Genomic DNA, 18962 nt, shown 5'->3' with positions numbered 1-18962 from the left:
GCTCAGTATTTTATCTGGGAAGTCTGAACTATCTTTGTCTTGGTGAAGGTGCATACAATTTCCTATTGCAAGATTGTAACCTAAGTAGCTTTAGCCCTAGAAATTGTAGAGGACTCTTACTGTGTGCAATTGTGATTTCAAAGATTCACTGGGAGTACTATAGTTGTACTACAACTGTTAATTTAGGCTTGGAAGTGTCTAAAATAATTCAAATGATGCAGAGCTAGCATATTATGTGAAGAAGTAATTGCTGCCCCACCTGAGGTCTGAAATGGTACAGCCCAGGAACAATTGCTGTTATATCTGTTCTTTCAAATCACTCCTATTCCAAATGTTCAGGAAGACCTTGTTTTAACTGCCTTTGAAATATTTGGTACTGTCAGTGCTCTGTTTTAAAAAAAATGAGGTGCTGGAATTCATTTCTTGATAAAAGTGCTATAGGTTCCAGCAGTACTCTGTGCCAGTGTGTACTGTCACACAAAAGCATTGGATACAGTACATTTTTAAAAATATTAGTAGATACTTTAATTGTATTGGTTTTAATATGTGGCTGTTTTCAGAATCCAGACCCTAACAAAGAGAACCCTCCATGTAATGCCCAGGAGCTGGAAGAATGTGACATTTTTCTTGAAGACAGCACGAGTCTGTGCAGATTTGATGGTAACACCTTGAACGTTACTCATGTGGTAAGTATGAGATAATACTCTTGCGCTTCTTAATCACAGGAAATTGAACAGTCAGGAAAGACCATTTTCGAACGTGTGTAGCATGTAGTTTAGCTTAAAGCTGTAGGATAATCTACAATCAAGTTTTGTAAAGAGGACTAATAAGCAGAAATAATGTGCAATTGTCTTTGAATATAATAGATACTGCTTGTGGTGTTTTCCTCTGTTTGCTACTATAGTTTGTAAGTGTATGGCAAATATTCTTTATTTCTGTGTAAATGATCCAAAAAGCATATCATTCACAATATTTATTTGTTGTCATAAATTTATGGCCTTGGGCTTCTGAAAGTGGCAAAGCAAAAGAACAATAAAAATAGAGGTTAAGAAAATAAAGCCTACAAACTGAAACAACAACAGTACATTCAAGTAATGTGTTCTAAGTTAAAAACATTGGAGTAGTTCTTAAAAATTTAGGAAATAGAAGTGAGTTGTGCCTGTTTTCTAAATTATAGTAATGAGGGTTCCAGGCTTTCCAAAGGCAAATACCTAAAGGCCATGTTTGGTCTGGAAAGTACTGATTTCCCCCCCATAAACATAGAATCATAGGATAGTAGAGTTGGAAAGGGCCTATAAGGCCATCGAGTCCAATCCCCTGCTCAATGCAAGAATCTAAGTTAAAGCATACCTGACAAGTGTCTGTCCAGCTGCCGCCTGAATGCCTCCAGTGCTGGAGAGCCCACCACCTCCCTAGGTAATTGGTTGCATTGTTGTACTGCTCTGAAAGGAGGGTTTTCCTGGTGTTTAGCTGAAATCTGGCTTCCTGTAACATGAGCCCATTATTCTTTCTCCTGCACTCTGAGATGATCGAGAAGATACTTGCTCCTTCTCTGTGTGACAACCTTTCAAGTACTTAAAGAGTGCTATCATGTGTTCCCTCAGACTTCTCTTCTCAAAGGTAAACATGCCCATTTCTTTCAGTCTCTCCCCAGGGGACTGAAAACAAAGCCCTGTGATCATCCTTGTTGTCCTCCTCTGAACCTCTTCCAGTTTGTCTGAATCCTTCTTTTTATTTATTTATTTATTTATTTATAGAATTTATTAGTCGCCCATCTGGCTGGCTGTCCAGCAACTCTAGGTGACGTACAACATAAGCATATAATACCTAGACACTGAAAATCTAAAAACAATGAAGATAAAATCTAGCCCACCCCAAAAGCCTGCCTGAAGAGCCAGGTCTTCAAGGCCCGGCGGAAACTCATCATAGAAGGGGCATGGCGGAGATCATTTGGGAGGGAATTCCACAGAGTGGCAGCCACAATTGAAATAGTCCTCTCCCTAGTCCTCACCAGTCTAGCTGTTTTAACTGGTGGGACGGAGAGAAGGTCTTTTGAAGCTGATCTTGTTGAGCGGCATTGCTGATTATGCTGGAGGCGCTCTTTTAGATAGAGTGGGCCAAAACCGTGCAGGGTTTTAAAGGTCAAAACCAACACCTTGAATTGGGCCCGGAACGCAACTGGTAACCAGTGCAACTCCTTCAGCACTGGAGTAATGTGATCTTGCCGGCGGCTGCCTTTAATCAGGCGAGCCGCCGCATTCTGTACCAGTTGCAGCTTCTGGACCGTTTTCAAGGGTAACCCCATGTAGAGCGCATTGCAGTAGTGTAGGCAAGAGGAGACCAAGGCATGTACCACCAATGGGAGCAGATGGTTGGGAAGGTAGGGGCGCAGCCTTCGTATCAGATGGAGTTGATACAGCGCCGCCCGGCTAACAGCCGAGACCTGAGCCTCCATGGACAGCTGGGAGTCCAGAATGACCCCCAGTCTACGGACCTGGTCTTTCAGGGTCAATTGTACCCCACTGAGCATTAGGTCAACATCCCCTAGCCTTCTCTTGTCTCCCACGAACAGTACCTCGGTTTTGTCAGGGTTCAGCTTCAGCTTATTCCTTCCCATCCAGCCACTCACTGACTCCAGGCACTTGGACAGGGTTTCTACAGCCAACCTCGGTGAAGATTTAAATGAGAGATAGAGCTGCATGTCATCCGCATACTGGTGACATTGCAGCCCAAATCTCCTGATGATAGCCACCTGCGGCTTTATATAGATGTTAAACAGCATCGGGGAGAGGATGGAGCCCTTTGGCACCCCACAGATGAGAGGCCAAGGATCCAAAACCTCATCTCCCAATGCCACTCTCTGGTACCTACCAGAGCGGAAGGAACGGAACCACTGCAATACAGTGCCCCCTATACCCAACCTCTCCAGGCGTTCCAGAAGGGTACCGTGGTCAACGGTATCAAAAGCCACTGAGAGATCAAGGAGGACAAGGAAGGTACATTTGCCCCTATCCAGAGCCCTCCTCATATCATCCACCAAGGCGACCAAGGCCATTTCAGTCCCGTGTCCAGGCCTGAAGCCTGATTGAAATGGATCCAGATAATCCACTTCTTGCAAATGTGCTTGCAACTGCTTCGCCACCACCCGCTCCACCACCTTGCCCATAGAGCTTGTTCCACCTGAGGAGAGATTTCAGGGCATCTTGTCAATTTTCTTTACTATCCCTAAGAAAGATGGGTCTTCCCAGGTGGTACTGATTTGAAATTTCTGAATGAGTATATCAAGAATGAGTATATCAGGCAAGTTTCAAATGAAGACCCTCATGTTCATCAGAAGTGATACATTGAGGAATCTCCTCTTCTCAATAGAGCTCAGGGAGGTGTATCTTCATGTCCCGATGTACAGTCCCCACAGGTGTTTTCTGAGATTCGTGGTGAACAACTGTCACTTTCAATACAGGGCCATGCCCTTTGGCATTTCATTGGTCCCCAGGGTTTTCACCAAGATAATGGTGACCTTGGTGACCCACCTCAGGCTTCAGGGGGTACACATCTGTCCTTACCTGGATTACTTGCTAACCCACTCCCCTACCCTTCCAAAAGAATAGAAAGGTGATGTTGGCATGTCTCAAGGTTCATGGATTCTTTATCAACCAGGAAAAGTCACCTCTGTCCGGCCAGGTCAATTCAGCACCTGGGAGCAGTCTTGGACATAGTAAGGGAACCTTGTTGCTGTCTTTGGAAAGAATCAATAAAATTCAACAGGTAGCAACTGTGATTCTGAAGGAACTCTTGATGGATCTGGTGGAAGTTCTGGACCTTATGGTCTCAGTGATGCAGACAACTCTGTGGGTGTGGTACCACACTCTCCAACTCCAGTGGGCACTGTTGCTCTTTCAGAACAATATTGCCTCCTGTCATCACCAGAGGATGTTTCTGACCCAATATGTCTGCAGGTTTCTGCTGTGATGGATACATGAATACATTCTTCAGAGAGGGGTTTCATTTCCAGTTCGCCATGGACAATAGCGACCACAGATTGGTCTAACAGAGTCTAACAGGTTGGGAAGTCATATGCGACGGTCATATGGTGCAGGGAATGTGGCCTCAGGAGAAGAATCTCCTCCCAATCAATCTTCTGGAGCTGCATGCCATACACCTGGTGGTACAGTATTTCATAACTGTTAGTCGCCTCCAGGCAGTCTTGATAATGACTGACAAAGTGACTGCAAAGGTGCATGTGAACTGTCAAGGGGGCATGAGATCAAGAACACTACAGGAAGAGGCATCAGCAATCCTCACCTGGGTGGAGAATCACCTGGAATCACTGGTAGCAGAGTACTTACAATGTGTGGAAAACATGCTGACCAATTGGTTGAGTGAGGAACAAGTTCTCAATGGGGAATGGCAACTACATCCAAATGTGTTCAAAAAGATGTCACACTTCGGAAAGGTAACCATAGAGCTGTTTGCAGAACCCTCAGCAGAGGCCACAGATGTGCTAGACTCTCCATGGCCTCCAGGTCTGCTGTACTTCACTTCACTTCTGGCCAGAGTGCTTCAAAAGGTGTGAGAAGAGAAGGCGTCATACTGGCCTCACCAGCTGTGGTTCTCTGAGCGCCTCACTCATTTCTCCCCCATGGCATCTTCCTCCCAGGAAGGACCTGCTTTGCCACAATCCAGATCCAGAATGGCTAAACCTTCATGCCTGGGTATTGAATGGAGGCATTTAGTCAAGTCACATCTGTCAGAAGCAGTGGTGGATACCATGATGGTGTTTCAACGTCCACTGACCACTTGAATTTATGAGGGTACATGGAAGGTTTTCTTGGTTTGTTGCAAAAAGACAGGTATCCACCCTAGAAGGGCAGGCATCCAAGAGGTTTTGGCGTTCATGCAAGATGGCTTTTTCATGGGTCTAAGACCAGATACACTGTCGACAGGCCTCTGCGTTATCGGTTCTGTCATCTTCTCTGGACAAACCACTGGGCTCCCATCCTTTCTTAAAACATTTTTGTGAAGAGCAACCATTACAGCACCTTCAGTTCAACATTGTTATCTCACCGGGCATGTGCATAAGGTTCTAAAAGCACTCCAGAGAATGTTCTTTGAACCTCTGAAAACTGTTCCTCTTCCTTTGCTATCCTTCAAAGTTCTTTTTCTGTGGTCTATCACTTTAGCCCTCAGAGTCTCTGAGCTCAGCTCTCTCTGTAGACAGACACTTCACAAGGACAGAGTGATCCTGCGGACCATTCCTTCCTTTCAACCTAAAGTTCTGTTCTCTTTTCATTGCCAGCGGGAACTTATTGTACCTTCTTTTTGTCCGTCACCGGGTCATCCCACCGAAAAAGCATTGCACTACTTAGATGTGCAAAAGGCTTTTAGAATGCATATATCCAGAACGAAGCCCATTTGTTCTGGATCTGTCAAACAGATGCATTGTTCATATCTTTCCACCCCGCTTTTCTAGGGAATAAAGTTTCCTCCTCCATGCTGTTGTGATGGCTTAAAGCATGTATAGGGTTGGCATACAGATTTCAGCAGTGATTTATCATTTGGAGTTTATTATTATTATTTATTACTATTTATTAAAATTATATCCCGCCTGTCCTCCCACTAGGATCCCAGGGTTGCAGATGAAATGATCCCATTTCCAGATGCATGCCATAAATTAGATATAAAATTCTAATTTATTTCACAAATGAAATGCTGTATGTTGGAGCTCTTGCAGATCTTTGGCTCTGGACTAAGAAAATGACAGATGTCACTTTAAACACAAACTAGAAGAAGAAAAGTCACATTTTTTTAGTTTATTTGCAAACCTATCTCCTGTATCCTGTAAGGAGGTATATGCTCCCCATCACTAACACCAAGATTGAAAATTCTTGGAGTTAGTGAGGCAATTCTTTATTTTTGTGGACTATTGCTTTTCTAGGATTGCTCCTTTATGCCTTGATCAATGTAGCCTTGCACCTTCCCATTAATTTTTTTATCTGCCTACCACCAGTCCCAAGATGTAAGCACAACCAGTCAAGACACCTGTCTTTTAATTCACTTTTAGTTGCACTTGAGGAGGCTTTTCTTTCTCTTTTTTCTATTTTTTGAAAGAGACTTTTTTTTGGCCAGAGAAATCACTGTACCTTTACACCCTGGTACTTTAGAGGCATGCTGCTTTCAAGTAATTAATCAGTCTTTTGTGCACTATGAGGTTGGCAGTTTTCTGAATAAAGTAGATCTGCTGTCCAAAGAAGTCCCAGCTCTTTGTATCAGAGTTCTTTGTAATGCTTTTCTTCTAAGGCTGATTTTTTCAGTGTACTTTCTCTCCTTTTCATTACATAGTTGTAGTGAGAATAACAACTCATCTTGTTTGCATCTTAGCCAAAGGTTGCTGCCATTCATTATTTTGAAAATGTAGAAAGATCATTTAACTGTGACAGAAACAGAAGAGCACTAGTATGTTCGTGAGAGGGGCAAACTCCCCTTTATGCACAAGGATCAAATAATTGCCAGTTAGTAACCAGGAAAGATAAGGTCAATGCAAATGGTTTTGTTCTTAATATACGTTGGCAAATTTTAGAAGAACTTTAGACTCCTTTCAAGTAGAATGCTTACAATTGTTGATTTTAGTTGCATTTGCTTCTCTGAAACTGGATGGACAAGATACTAGTATAGTAATTATGCTATTTTGTGGGGCCCTACATGTTTTAGTAGTAATACTTGAGCATCAATAAGCATACTGAATTCATTTAGGACATTAACCTCAATAATTTTATAGATTTTGGGCTAAGCTTTTTATTTCCACAAACTGATCCATTTTCCTTCCAAAGACATGGCAAAAATCAAACATCTTTCTTTAGTGTGGGTTGTTAGCCAGTATAAAGGACAATCCAGTGCCCGCTGAGACTGTGGCATGGGCTTCAGACACACCTACCACCTCCATACCAGGCAATGCACGTGAGAAGATTTCATGAGAATTGCCTTGCTTGATCAGACTGGAGGTCACCTTGTCTAGCACTCTGTTGGCTAGCCAGGCACTGATAAACAGAATATGATAAAGACAACTTTGTTTCTCCCTAGTATCTAGTAACTGGAAGCAATACTTCCCCTGAATATGTAGCTTCCTTTTGGAGCCATCATGGTTAATAGTGCATAGAAATTTCCTCCTTGAATTTTTTTAATCCTATATTTAAAAAAAGAAGCTTAACCTCACAGCAAGGTATGCTATCTTAATTAACAGTACTTTTTATTACTCCTGTGATGGTCTTTTCTATTTGCTTTGTTTCTGATAGGGGAGCGATTGTAATTTTTTGGTAGGATTAGTAAAAAGAATCTGGTTGGTTTGATCAGAAACTGCCTTTAGATACATAATTTCCATGATGTATCTCTGGTGTGTGGAGTATAGTTTTGATAACATCATCAAGATGGCCACTATCAAAATTCACAAAATCATGCGTATCTCTGTAAATAGTTGATGCATTTTAATTTATAATGTCTAACTTTGTAGGCATTTCACAGAACTATAAATTTGATCCTTACAACTTTAACTCAAAAATCAATATTTTTAATAGACATTTGTGTATTTATAATATTCACCATATCTCTATATTAGTTTTGGGTGTTACACAAGTAATAAAGACAGAACAAAAATTTTCTACTGGAATTCATTTTGCGTGTGTGTGCATATTTAATACCTAATAGGTAAGCGTTTTAATAGGTGACAATTTTGTTGGTAGTGATATGTTATATAATTGCAGCATTATCAATGGTATAAAGTCATTCACTATGTTTGTTGGAACTATTAGTCGTTACTGTAACATAACTGTTCACACTTTGAATATCCTATTAGACTTTAGTTAACATGATTACCATCATCATCACCATAATCATCTGCATTATCAGAGTCTAAGAGGTCCGGTCCAATGTGAGAATCATTATCACACAGGTCATCATTTCCTCCACACTCACACATGTCTGCACACGGTAGGTTGTTGACTAAACATTTGCAAGGTGGACTGCATCTGTTCTTTACACATGAACATCTGATCAACTGCAGAATTGAATCTGGTGCACATGGCATATCACAGAGAATGGGAGATATCTGTCCATCCTTCATGGTCCATCCATGTTCAACAGGAGATGGAATTGTTGGGTGTGCTTGGTCATCTTCGTTCCAGATCATAGCTTGGTAGTTAACTCTCTTCATTGCAAGTATAAAATCACCTCATGTAGGTGGTATATTTTTCCAATTAGTCTGTTTCCTAGAAAACATGGACCAGCATAACTCCACAAGAGTAGTTATCCTGATATTTGGCTGATAGACCTTGCAAATGAATGCTTCTAATTTATCAGATACTTTGTCTGGGATTGTGTCTTGTTTCCTAGTGAATCTAAAGCAAAGAGGATGTCTGGTTGCTGTAGTGAATGCTTTCCAGTATGAAATTTTACCTTTCCCTGGAAAAGTACCTATGCAATCAGATCTGGACAAGGCATGAAATGCAGGCAATGCAGAAGACTTCAAAGGGCCTAGCAATTGAAATATATGTGCAAGCAATATAACATTTTTTGAAGAAGGAACAAAGTAAAACTCAAGAGGAAGTCTTGGGTACCTTGGCACAGCAAGAACCCAAATATCGTTGTCCTGTGCAGATATATGAATTTTTTTAGTGTGTAGAATTAACTTGGTATCTCCAAAGAACAATGTGAGGCAGTGTGGAATTCCCCTTTAAGACCTCTTTGAGACAGCTGAGAGTAATGGCCAGCTGAAGGGATGTTGCTCATTAAAAAGAGGTGGGAATCATAGTGAATTATGTCGAGGCCTAGGTATCTTCGTTATGCTTGTGTTGCTTTGTACATAGAATTTTTTTTTTATCACCTACTTTTTGTCTCGCCTCTTGGACACAACAGGCAGCCACGTCTGTACACCATGCAGCTACAAAGTCCTTTCTAGTCATTTTTGCATGCTGAAGCATCTTATAAGCTAGATACACAGCTAATTCATCTTTAGTGATAATGTGCAAAAGTAGCTTCTTCACAGTATCATTTGCTATGTTTGTGTTTTCCATGATTTTGTACTGGGTGGATGATATCCCCTGGAGTCTCTTTTGTCATGTCATACTCTTAATAGAATTGTCTCTGTATTGGTCAGGCACCAGGTATATTTCATTATGCTGTCAGTACTTGCTCTGATTTTTTTATGAATACATTAGCCAGATCTTTACATGTTTGAATATATTTTGATTTGTCTGTAGCTTGTAGCTCTGCCATACCATCAGTAATTGCAACAGAAAAGATGCTTTCAGATGTGATGCTATTTTAGGTGTTTTGGTGGTGTTTGTGTTGGTTGTAGAAGTGACATCAAAATGTCAATTAATTTGCTTTTTTGCTGATATGGATGCATAGTCTCATTGGTATTAAGCAGTGATCATAGTACAGAGGAGAATTCATAGTGGCCCAATGTTTCATGTAAATCAACTTGGTGCTGTGATCTAGCTACAATCTGTCGGGCAAATAGTGATTTGTCTACACTTAACTCTTCAACAACACCGGCCACATTCATTTTTATTTTCTTCTAGGCACTTGAACACAAATGTAGTTTGTTCTTTTTGATCAGATCCCATAGAGTCATGGTACTAGTTTCTGAGATGAGTCTCTGTCTTTTTAAATCTTCATACAATCTGGTACCAAGAACACACAATCGCCTAACATCTTTTGCAATTTTTTGTCTGAAAACTGCCTTGGTTGTAGTGTTAATGAGTTCAGGCCCATCATATGAAAATCAATTTCCAATCCGTTTCAGTTCAATACACAGTTTATTTATTGCTGTATTTTGTTTAGTGACTGCTTCTTTTGAGTTCTGATAATGCTTGTGCAATGTTGCTGGCCCTAATGGTATCCCCGCCACACCTAATGTCTCCTCAGATATTTGGTCAAGTATTGGTGCTGTTAAAAAAAATAATGGACCAGGGCCTTAGGATGCTGTGTGATACCTACCAAGCCTCCTGCAATCTTTCAAGTGCCGGAAATTACAGGCCAGTTAGCTTAACTTCTGTCCCTGGAAAACTGGTAGAAAGTATTATTAAAGCTAGATTAACTAAGCACATAGAAGAACAAGCCTTGCTGAAGCAGAGCCAGCATGGCTTCTGCAAGGGAAAGTCCTGTCTCAGTAACCTATTAGAATTCTTTGAGAGTGTCAACAAGCATATAGATAGAGGTGATCCAGTGGACATAGTGTACTTAGACTTTCAAAAAGCGTTTGACAAGGTACCTCACCAAAGGCTTCTGAGGAAGCTTAGCAGTCATGGAATAAGAGGAGAGGACCTCTTGTGGATAAGGAATTGGTTAAGAAGCAGAAAGCAGAGAGTAGGAATAAACGGACAGTTCTCCCAATGGAGGGCTGTAGAAAGTGGAGTCCCTCAAGGATCGGTATTGGGACCTGTACTTTTCAACTTGTTCATTAATGACCTAGAATTAGGAGTGAGCAGTGAAGTGGCCAAGTTTGCTGACGACACTAAATTGTTCAGGGTTGTTAAAACAAAAAGGGATTGCGAAGAGCTCCAAAAAGATCTCTCCAAACTGAGTGAATGGGCGGAAAAATGGCAAATGCAATTCAATATAAACAAGTGTAAAATTATGCATATTGGAGCAAAAAATCTGAATTTCACATATACGCTCATGGGGTCTGAACTGGCGGTGACCAACCAGGAGAGAGACCTCGGGGTTGTAGTGGACAGCACGATGAAAATGTCGACCCAGTGTGCGGCAGCTGTGAAAAAGGCAAATTCCATGCTAGCGATAATTAGGAAAGGTATTGAAAATAAAACAGCCGATATCATAATGCCGTTGTATAAATCTATGGTGCGGCCGCATTTGGAATACTGTGTACAGTTCTGGTCGCCTCATCTCAAAAAGGATATTATGGAGTTGGAAAAGGTTCAGAAGAGGGCAACCAGAATGATCAAGGGGATGGAGCGACTCCCTTACGAGGAAAGGTTGCAGCATTTGGGGCTTTTTAGTTTAGAGAAAAGGCGGGTCAGAGGAGACATGATAGAAGTGTATAAAATTATGCATGGCATTGAGAAAGTGGATAGAGAAAAGTTCTTCTCCCTCTCTCATAATACTAGAACTCGTGGACATTCAAAGAAGCTGAATGTTGGAAGATTCAGGACAGACAAAAGGAAGTACTTCTTTACTCAGCGCATAGTTAAACTATGGAATTTGCTCCCCACAAGATGCAGTAATGGCCACCAGCTTGGACGGCTTTAAAAGAATTTTAGACACATTCATGGCTACTAGCCGTGATGGCTGTGCTGTGCCACCCTAGTCAGAGGCAGCATGCTTCTGAAAACCAGTTGCCGGAAGCCTCAGGAGGGGAGAGTGTTGTTGCACTCGGGTCCTGCTTGCGGGCTTCCCCCAGGCACCTGGTTGGCCACTGTGAGAACAGGATGCTGGACTAGATGGGCCACTGGCCTGATCCAGCAGGCTCTTCTTATGTTCTTATGTTCTTAACGACACAGAATGGAACTGCAGTTTTCCTGACAACCCAGTTACCTTTTTCAAACTCCTTCCATATTTCAGGATCAGACTTTTTCAAAGTACATACTTCAGCAAGGTAGTAAGCCATCATCCCAGAGTAATTGTGTAGATCTAATGCAAAGAAATACCCAATGATTGCTTCTAGAGATGAAATGTGTGCATTCCAGTCACAACTCCTAATAGAGCTAATGGAGTGTCTTGCACGTACTCCACCATTGCCATGTACCCTCCTATCATTTTAAATGTTGGATTTGACTGTCCTTGGATCTCATCAAATTCCCTTATATGTCCAGAGAAAATGCAGTTCTCTGTAGCGGTTAACATATTTTCAATACCGCTTCCTTTGGTGAATTCAGATTTACCTTCTAAGTTTTCAACCTTTTTTTGAATTTCTTCACATGGATTCTTCTTAAAGAATGTTTCTAGGTATCAGTCGTACAGTGCAACGAGTGTATATGTGTGAGCTTTTACAGCATATCAAAGATGTTTCTCCATGATAATGTGATGCACAGTGCTCTCACTTTACCAAACATCCCACATTTCAGAAATACCAGATCCATCAATGTAAGTGCCAATTGCACAAAGTAACACCATGCACATATGTAGTTCACCAGGCTGTAAAACAAATCAGTCATGAAGACGGTGTTGAGATATTATTAGTTGCTGTACAGGCTTATAGAGACCAAATCTAATATAAGAACACATTTTGAGTTTGGTCCATAAATGTGTTTAGTTAAATTTTCCAGTTGGTGCAAGAATGTCAACTGAATTGAACGATCAGTTGGGGTAGCGGGATGATTGGCAGAATGCATACACATATTATTTGCTTGGGAACTTCTTGCAATGCTGTACAGAAAGCTGTCCAGGTGGAAATGTTCGGAGTATTACTTTGTTGGTCAGCTACATTGTGTACTCTCAATATGTAAAAAGCTAGATTTTGCTGTTCTTCTCTTTTTGCATAGACACCAAACCAAGTCTTTTTTGGAATATTTTCAAATCCTTTGCTTTCCAATTGAGAACAGATTCCTTAAAAACTGTACTCTTTGGCTCTAGGATTTTTGGACTATTGTAGTGAACAGTTATGCATGGCTGCTTCAGATGGTGTAATGGGCTGTAATTCATCTTCCTCAAGTCATAACAGTTGCATGGAGGGTTCCCTTACCATCTGGTACTCTCTGAATCACCCTTAAACTGAGACCTTAAAAATTAAAATCCATCCTCTAGTTATGGAGATATTGATGATTTTGTGAACTTTGATGGCAGCCATCTTGATGACATCATCAGTATTTTGTGTTACAAACCAGTTACAGCATGGAAATTATTGTTATTCTGTAGCTCTCTGATTTATCTTTAAATTGAGACTTTATAAATTAAAATCTGTCCACTACTTACAGAGATATTTATTGTTTTGTGAATTTTTATGGTGGCCATCTTGATGATGTCATCAAAACTATATGCCACATATGGTAAAGTTACACCGTGGAAATTATGTACCTACAGGTGATTTCTGATCAAATAAAACCAACTGCACATTCTTTTCACTAATTCTGCCACGGGGCATGATTTTTCTACATATGCTTTGGACTATTCTGTGTGTTCATTGTTGATGTCTATCCTAATGCCACTTTGATGGCATACACTATTCGGGACATCATCCCCAAAGAAATTGGTTCTCAGAAATCAAATGCTACCCAGCTACTCATGTTGAATTCCTCTAAAACATTACTTTAAAATAAGCTTTTACAAGGTGTAACTCACCAGTCATGTATGGCAACCGAAGAAAGGGTCAATTAAACACCCTCTGCTTGCTATCTGCCTGTGCCTGCAAAAACATGGAGGTTGTCAAGCACCTGAGAAGTCATTCCACATAGCTGATAGGTCATTAGCCATTATCTGCTAGACGCTTGACAACATAGTTGTCTTGATGGTCCTGCTTTAAGAGTTGCTCTAGACCCTTTTCTTCAATTTTTAGCATCCACAGTCTGCTCTCATAATTAAAAGTTGGCCTCACCTCTTCAGTGCAGGTTCCCCTTGCCTCAGTGTTCCTCAGTGCCTATGCAACTTGTTCTCTCCAATAAAAGTTGGTGTTTGGAAGAAAAATGACATATGGACAGCTTTAATGGATAACCTTTACTAGCTGTACAGGATGAAGACTTGCCATCCCAAGCCGTATCCAAGCTTGGATCTTATGTATTAGCTATCTGTACTTTGATCACTCTTTGAATGCAAAAACAGCCTTCAATGCAGGGCATCATACATAGTTGTTACAAAGAGACAGCCCCTGATCAAAGCAGCCTGCATTTTACTTTGAAATTAACTGCTTGTAAGAGCAGAAATGAAGATAGAAATTTCTAATATGATTCAGGCACACATTCTTGGTGCAAGGCTCTGTATTTACAACAGTACAGATAGCAAAATGCATTTAAGCTGCTATCAGCTGCTGTTGATGCCAATTAATGGTTAAAGGTAGTATGCCTCTATTCTGCAACATCTCCTTAAAAACAGTGCACGTAATTTTAGCATGTTCAGGTATAGATATGGCTGAATCTACTCAGTGTGGTAAATAGTATTATTTTGTTTGCCTGAATTTAATCTTAATGTGCAAGATAATTGTAACCATCTATACCCGTGTGTCATTTTGAGACACGGGACCATCGTTATGTGAATTTATCTTGTCTGGCTAAAAAATCTTCAAGAGATATATATTTTGTCAGAGATGAAGAGAAATAGCTGTCATTAGTGTCTCTTCATGTTTTCCCCCCTTTTCATAGTAATCAATGTGTTGTTATTGACTGCTTCCATTTTCGTTTTGTGTCTCAAAAGTAATTGCCATCTTGCAATCAGTAATTATTTTTCCAGACTGAGTATTAGTAAGCTTGTCTTCTTTGCCTCTCAGGGCTTTTCTGTTCTTTAAAATTACTGAATAGCTAGATGCCTTCAGCCAATGTTTCGACTGGTAAATTCCAAAGCAAGCAACTCTTCTCCCCCGTCTGTTGATGAAGAAAGATATCTCTTCCACCATCTCAGTGCAGACAGCCTTTCCTCCATCAGTCAGTGCTCGCTTGCCCATCTGGTTCCAAATTCATCCATCCATCATGTATGTCAAACATATGAGTCAAGATAGTCTTTGATGATGCTGAGCTGTATGGTAGTTCCACATGTGCAAAAATTGCATGGGTAGGCATGGTTGGGAAGAGCACCCAGCTCTCAAGCTGTTGCAAGGGAAGGTGGAGGACAAGTGCTAGCTTATTCTCCTCTTCCTCTCTTCCATTGCTCCCCCTCCCTTCTCCCCCTCCCTTCTTTTTGATAGATTTGCTTTTCATGGCAACACAATCACACTGGAAGAGTGTGTCCCTTCTTTAGTAGTGAGCAACTGTGGATTGATTTTTAGGTCATTGCAATTAAAAATCGAACCTTAGGCCAGTTTGAGATTGTGTAGGTCAGGGATGCGGAACGTTTGTTTTCCTCCCAGATTATGATGAACATCATCTGCAGCCAGGATAGCCAATTGTCAAGGATGATGGGTGTCATAGTCCAACAATATCTGAAGGGCCACAGATTCCCATTCCAGGTATAGGCAGTTCTTTTTATTAAAACCACATTACCGTAGAGAACAATTTACAGAGATGTTAACAATGTGGTCACTATAGATTCCTCTCCAAATATTCAGATCTTAGAATACAACAACTGTGAAATTGTACGGCTGCCTAATCATTCATCTGTTTTAGCAATGGGAAGTTTCCTACTAACAATAAGAAAATATTGCTAAGCTAATGCAATAATATACAATGCAGTTTATTACGGTCGTGGACCAGCAAAGCTAAGCTAATGCAGTTTCATCTCTTGTTATCCATTAAGCTTAAATGAACACCCCCGGGAGTGTCTTGAGCCTTCCTTGTGCAAGAATTGTGTGAAAGGGGCATCACACTATTCCTGGGAGCAGTAGCATACTGCCACTGGACATCTACATGGACTGTTTGAAGGGAAGAAACCTTTGCATGAATAACTTGACACATAGACTTTTTCACTGCAGACAGTTGGCATTAACCTGTGATGCCCATGTGCCTACCTGACGCTGGGGGTGGGGCCACCAGCATGGCCCTGCCCTCAATATTCACATGATGCCCCCTTCAAACTATTTATTTTAGCAGCATTTCATCAAAATGAGTCACAAGACATAATTCTAAGGTTCTTCTGGTGTCCTTTTTGAATAGGAAAGAATAATCCTTAACCTGCTGCTATCCAAGGAAACTGACCAGTCTCCAACCATTTTGGAAGCACCTGGGTGAGTGGGTGGGTGTATGTTGCAGCCTCATTGTGGAATTTTTTCCTAAGAAGCTTGGGAGGCCACCTCTCTTTTTATTTTTAAGAAGTAAAACCTTTTTAGTTTTAAGTAGCAAACACTTTTCCAACATATTTTGAGGAGAGAAAGTTGAATGGGTTTTGGAGGGTCGATTATGTGTCACTAGCTTTCTATGTTAATGCTTTCCTGATTAGGGTCCTGGTTTTAATCTCTCTTTTGATACTGTGTTGTTGTTTTGTTATGAGCTGCCCAGAAGGTTTGGAGGAACCATATGTCAGGATACAAATCTCAAAACAAATTAAATGCATGAACCAAAATATGTTTATCCTAAAGGCTGCCATGTAGAGAAGTGTCTTTTTGTCCTGCCTCCATTCAAAGAATATTGGATTATTCTAAAGTTTATGAATGGGAAGCAGCACATGCCAGCCAGCCACCATTCTGGAGTGTGTTAGTAATCTCTGTTGTGGGCCCTTTGTTGGATTACACACGAACGCTGTGTGTAATCCTCTTGTACTCAAGTTCCATTCTTATTTTTGCTGAACAAGAAGTGGTTTCCCACACATACACACACACAAAAAATCACAGGTAATTAAGGTTTTTAGAGTCTTGCTTCTTTTGCAAAGTTCAAATAAGCTGTGGCATGATCCAAGGATACTTTTCCATTGACCAAATTGTAGAAACATTCCAGATTATAAAAATTTGAATTTACATTTGTTTTGGAAAGTTAGCATAATGGGTAAGGTTTGGCATGTTAACATTTCTACAACAACATAATGCAATTGGCATTGAAAACAGCAACGTCCTAATAACTTAAAGTCTACAAATTTATTATAGAATAAACTTTCATGGACCAAAGTCCCTCTTATGCCCTAGTAAATTTGTAAGTGTTTAAGGTTGTTTAAGACATGGCTACTTGTCTGGATGTTATCAGCAATGGTCTCTCAGGGAAGTGAAAGCTATTTTATTCATGCTTAATACTCATGAGTTGACAGCAAAAGTACTATAGAAATGCAATAAATGTGTACAGTGAGCCTAGTCACAAGGTGTAGATTTGAAATTGCCTTGAAAGGCTGTAAATCACTATTGACCCAAAGCAGTGCAATTTAATGTGTCAGAGAAATATATGCTTTTTTCTTACATTTTTTTAAATGTTCTGAAATCTGCTGAAGAAAAAATAACATTTTTATAATTTATTAAGTACTTTTTAAAAAAAAAACAAATTATAAAGTAATAACAGGGATTACTAGATTTGTGTGACCTGTGTAAGATAAAACTTCATAGATGTTTTTGCAAAAGTGCAACTAGAGTGGGGCCTTATATTTATTATATTTATATCCCACTTTTCCTCTCAGGAGCTCAAGGTAGTATGCATGGTTTTTCCGCTCCCTTGATCATCGAAACAATCCTGTGAGGTGGTTAAACTAAGAAAGAACGACTAGCCCATCCTTTGCCAACCTGGTACCCTCCTGATATTTTGAACTCCAACTCCCCATCAGCCCCAGCCAGCTGGGCCAGTGGTCAAGGATGATGGAACTGTAGTCCAAAACATCCCCAGCACTTCTATATTGGGCCGGGAAGGTCTCCTGCCTTAAACCCTTGGAGAGTTGCTACCATTCAGTGTAGATACTACTGAGCTAGATAAACCAATGGTCTGACTCATATGTTCCTATCAGTGGAGCAGAGACTATAAAAGGAGGGAATCTCAAACCCAGGGGCTGAATGTGACCCTCCAGGCCTCTCTGTCCAGCCTTCAGGCCATGTCCCTCACTGGCTATGTGCCCACAGTTGTTTTTTTCCTGGCTGGTGTGTGCTCTTGAACTGCGATAACACATCTTGCTTGTCTGGATGAAGGATGGAGAGATGGTGTGGATGTGTAGAAACCTCTGGCCTTTGTGGGGCTGGAATGTCACCTGGAATGCAAAGGTAAGAGTTGCATCTGTTCTTCTCACTCTTGCCTCTGCTCCCAGCAACAATTGGTATGTGGCCCCAGAAGGTTGCACATGAGGGAACGTGCTCTTGAGCTGGAAAAGGTTTCCCAGTCCTGGACCATAAGGATTTGAGCGACCATTTTATCACTTCATTATTTTTGTTTCTGTTGGGCAGCTGAAAGTCTCCCCACCATCACCACTGCCCTGGAATTAGGGACTTCAGTATTAAGATTAGCTTTACTGTATTAGGGAGTATAGCCAACTGTGAGAATTCCAATAATAGAGGCATCTTCTTGAACTTAACTAATTTGTGTAGGAAGAGTGTATGTTCAGTGATACAGGCCTTTGATGAAAAAAATGATTATAATATAATCTGTTTTGAATGATCTTTATAGTCCTTAGAGGAACTTACATTTCTCTCCTAGCTTGTTCTTTCTGAGATTCCTAAAACAATATTGAATTAAAAGGACAGTAGGATGAACTCAGGCATTATTTATTCAAAGGAGTCAGCATTTGATATAAGAATCTGCCAACAACATTATTACAGCAGACAATGCATTAAATATAGTCAATGGAATTCTCAAAAATAGTAAAAACACTGTGGTTCCCTGACTTAGTAAATCATTTCTCTAGAAAGCACTGCCTTTCTCACTCTGTGCTGTTCCACTGAAACGTGTTGCGATTTTACCTTGTCTGCTTTCTTGCCCAAAATGGCAAACTGAAGCGCAAAAAAGAAAAAAGCTATCCAGTGCCTGGGAGCTCTGAGATTGAGAATACAAATTCAAAATACAAACGAGGCAAGTCCTTGCATTAGTGGCCCCATTTGCATATCGTGTCGGCAATTTTGTCTCTTTGTGACAAGTGGCGTAAAGAGAGCCTGTTTTGGAAGAGAAAGCGTAAGAGCCTTAGCTCAGTGAAATAGCAGTTGCTTTGCATGCAGAAGGTCTCGAGTTGAATCCCTGGCATCTCCAGGTAGGGCTGAGGAAGACTTCTTTATGAACTCTTGGAGAGACAGTGCCGAGCTAGATGGGCCAGTGATCTGTTAGCGTAAAGCAGCTTCCTATATTCCTAACGTAAGAATAGTTTTTTAAAGAGAAAAATTCTTGAAGCAGGTACTGAAATCACGGAACCAGACGTGTAGCAGATGGCTGTGGAATAAGCATACGGTTCTCCCTGGACTTAAGATGTTGGCTAGTCCT

At 40.8% G+C, this 18962-nt stretch overlaps 1 protein-coding gene across 2 annotated transcripts in view; it reads left to right on the top strand.

Annotated features, from left to right (window-relative positions):
* Positions 1–18962, top strand: part of NUDCD1 (NudC domain containing 1) — a 75901-nt gene that overhangs the window by 50108 nt on the left and 6831 nt on the right. For both annotated transcript variants that reach the window (XM_061605173.1, XM_061605183.1), the window contains exon 8: positions 561–686. In XM_061605173.1, the coding sequence (XP_061461157.1) occupies positions 561–686 (126 nt within the window). The remainder of the gene's footprint in view (positions 1–560; positions 687–18962) is intronic.

Source organism: Rhineura floridana, chromosome 1 (genome assembly GCF_030035675.1).
Source record: "Rhineura floridana isolate rRhiFlo1 chromosome 1, rRhiFlo1.hap2, whole genome shotgun sequence".
Classification (NCBI taxonomy): Eukaryota; Metazoa; Chordata; class Lepidosauria; order Squamata; family Rhineuridae; genus Rhineura; species Rhineura floridana.
This window is presented reverse-complemented; position numbering and strand designations above follow the sequence as displayed.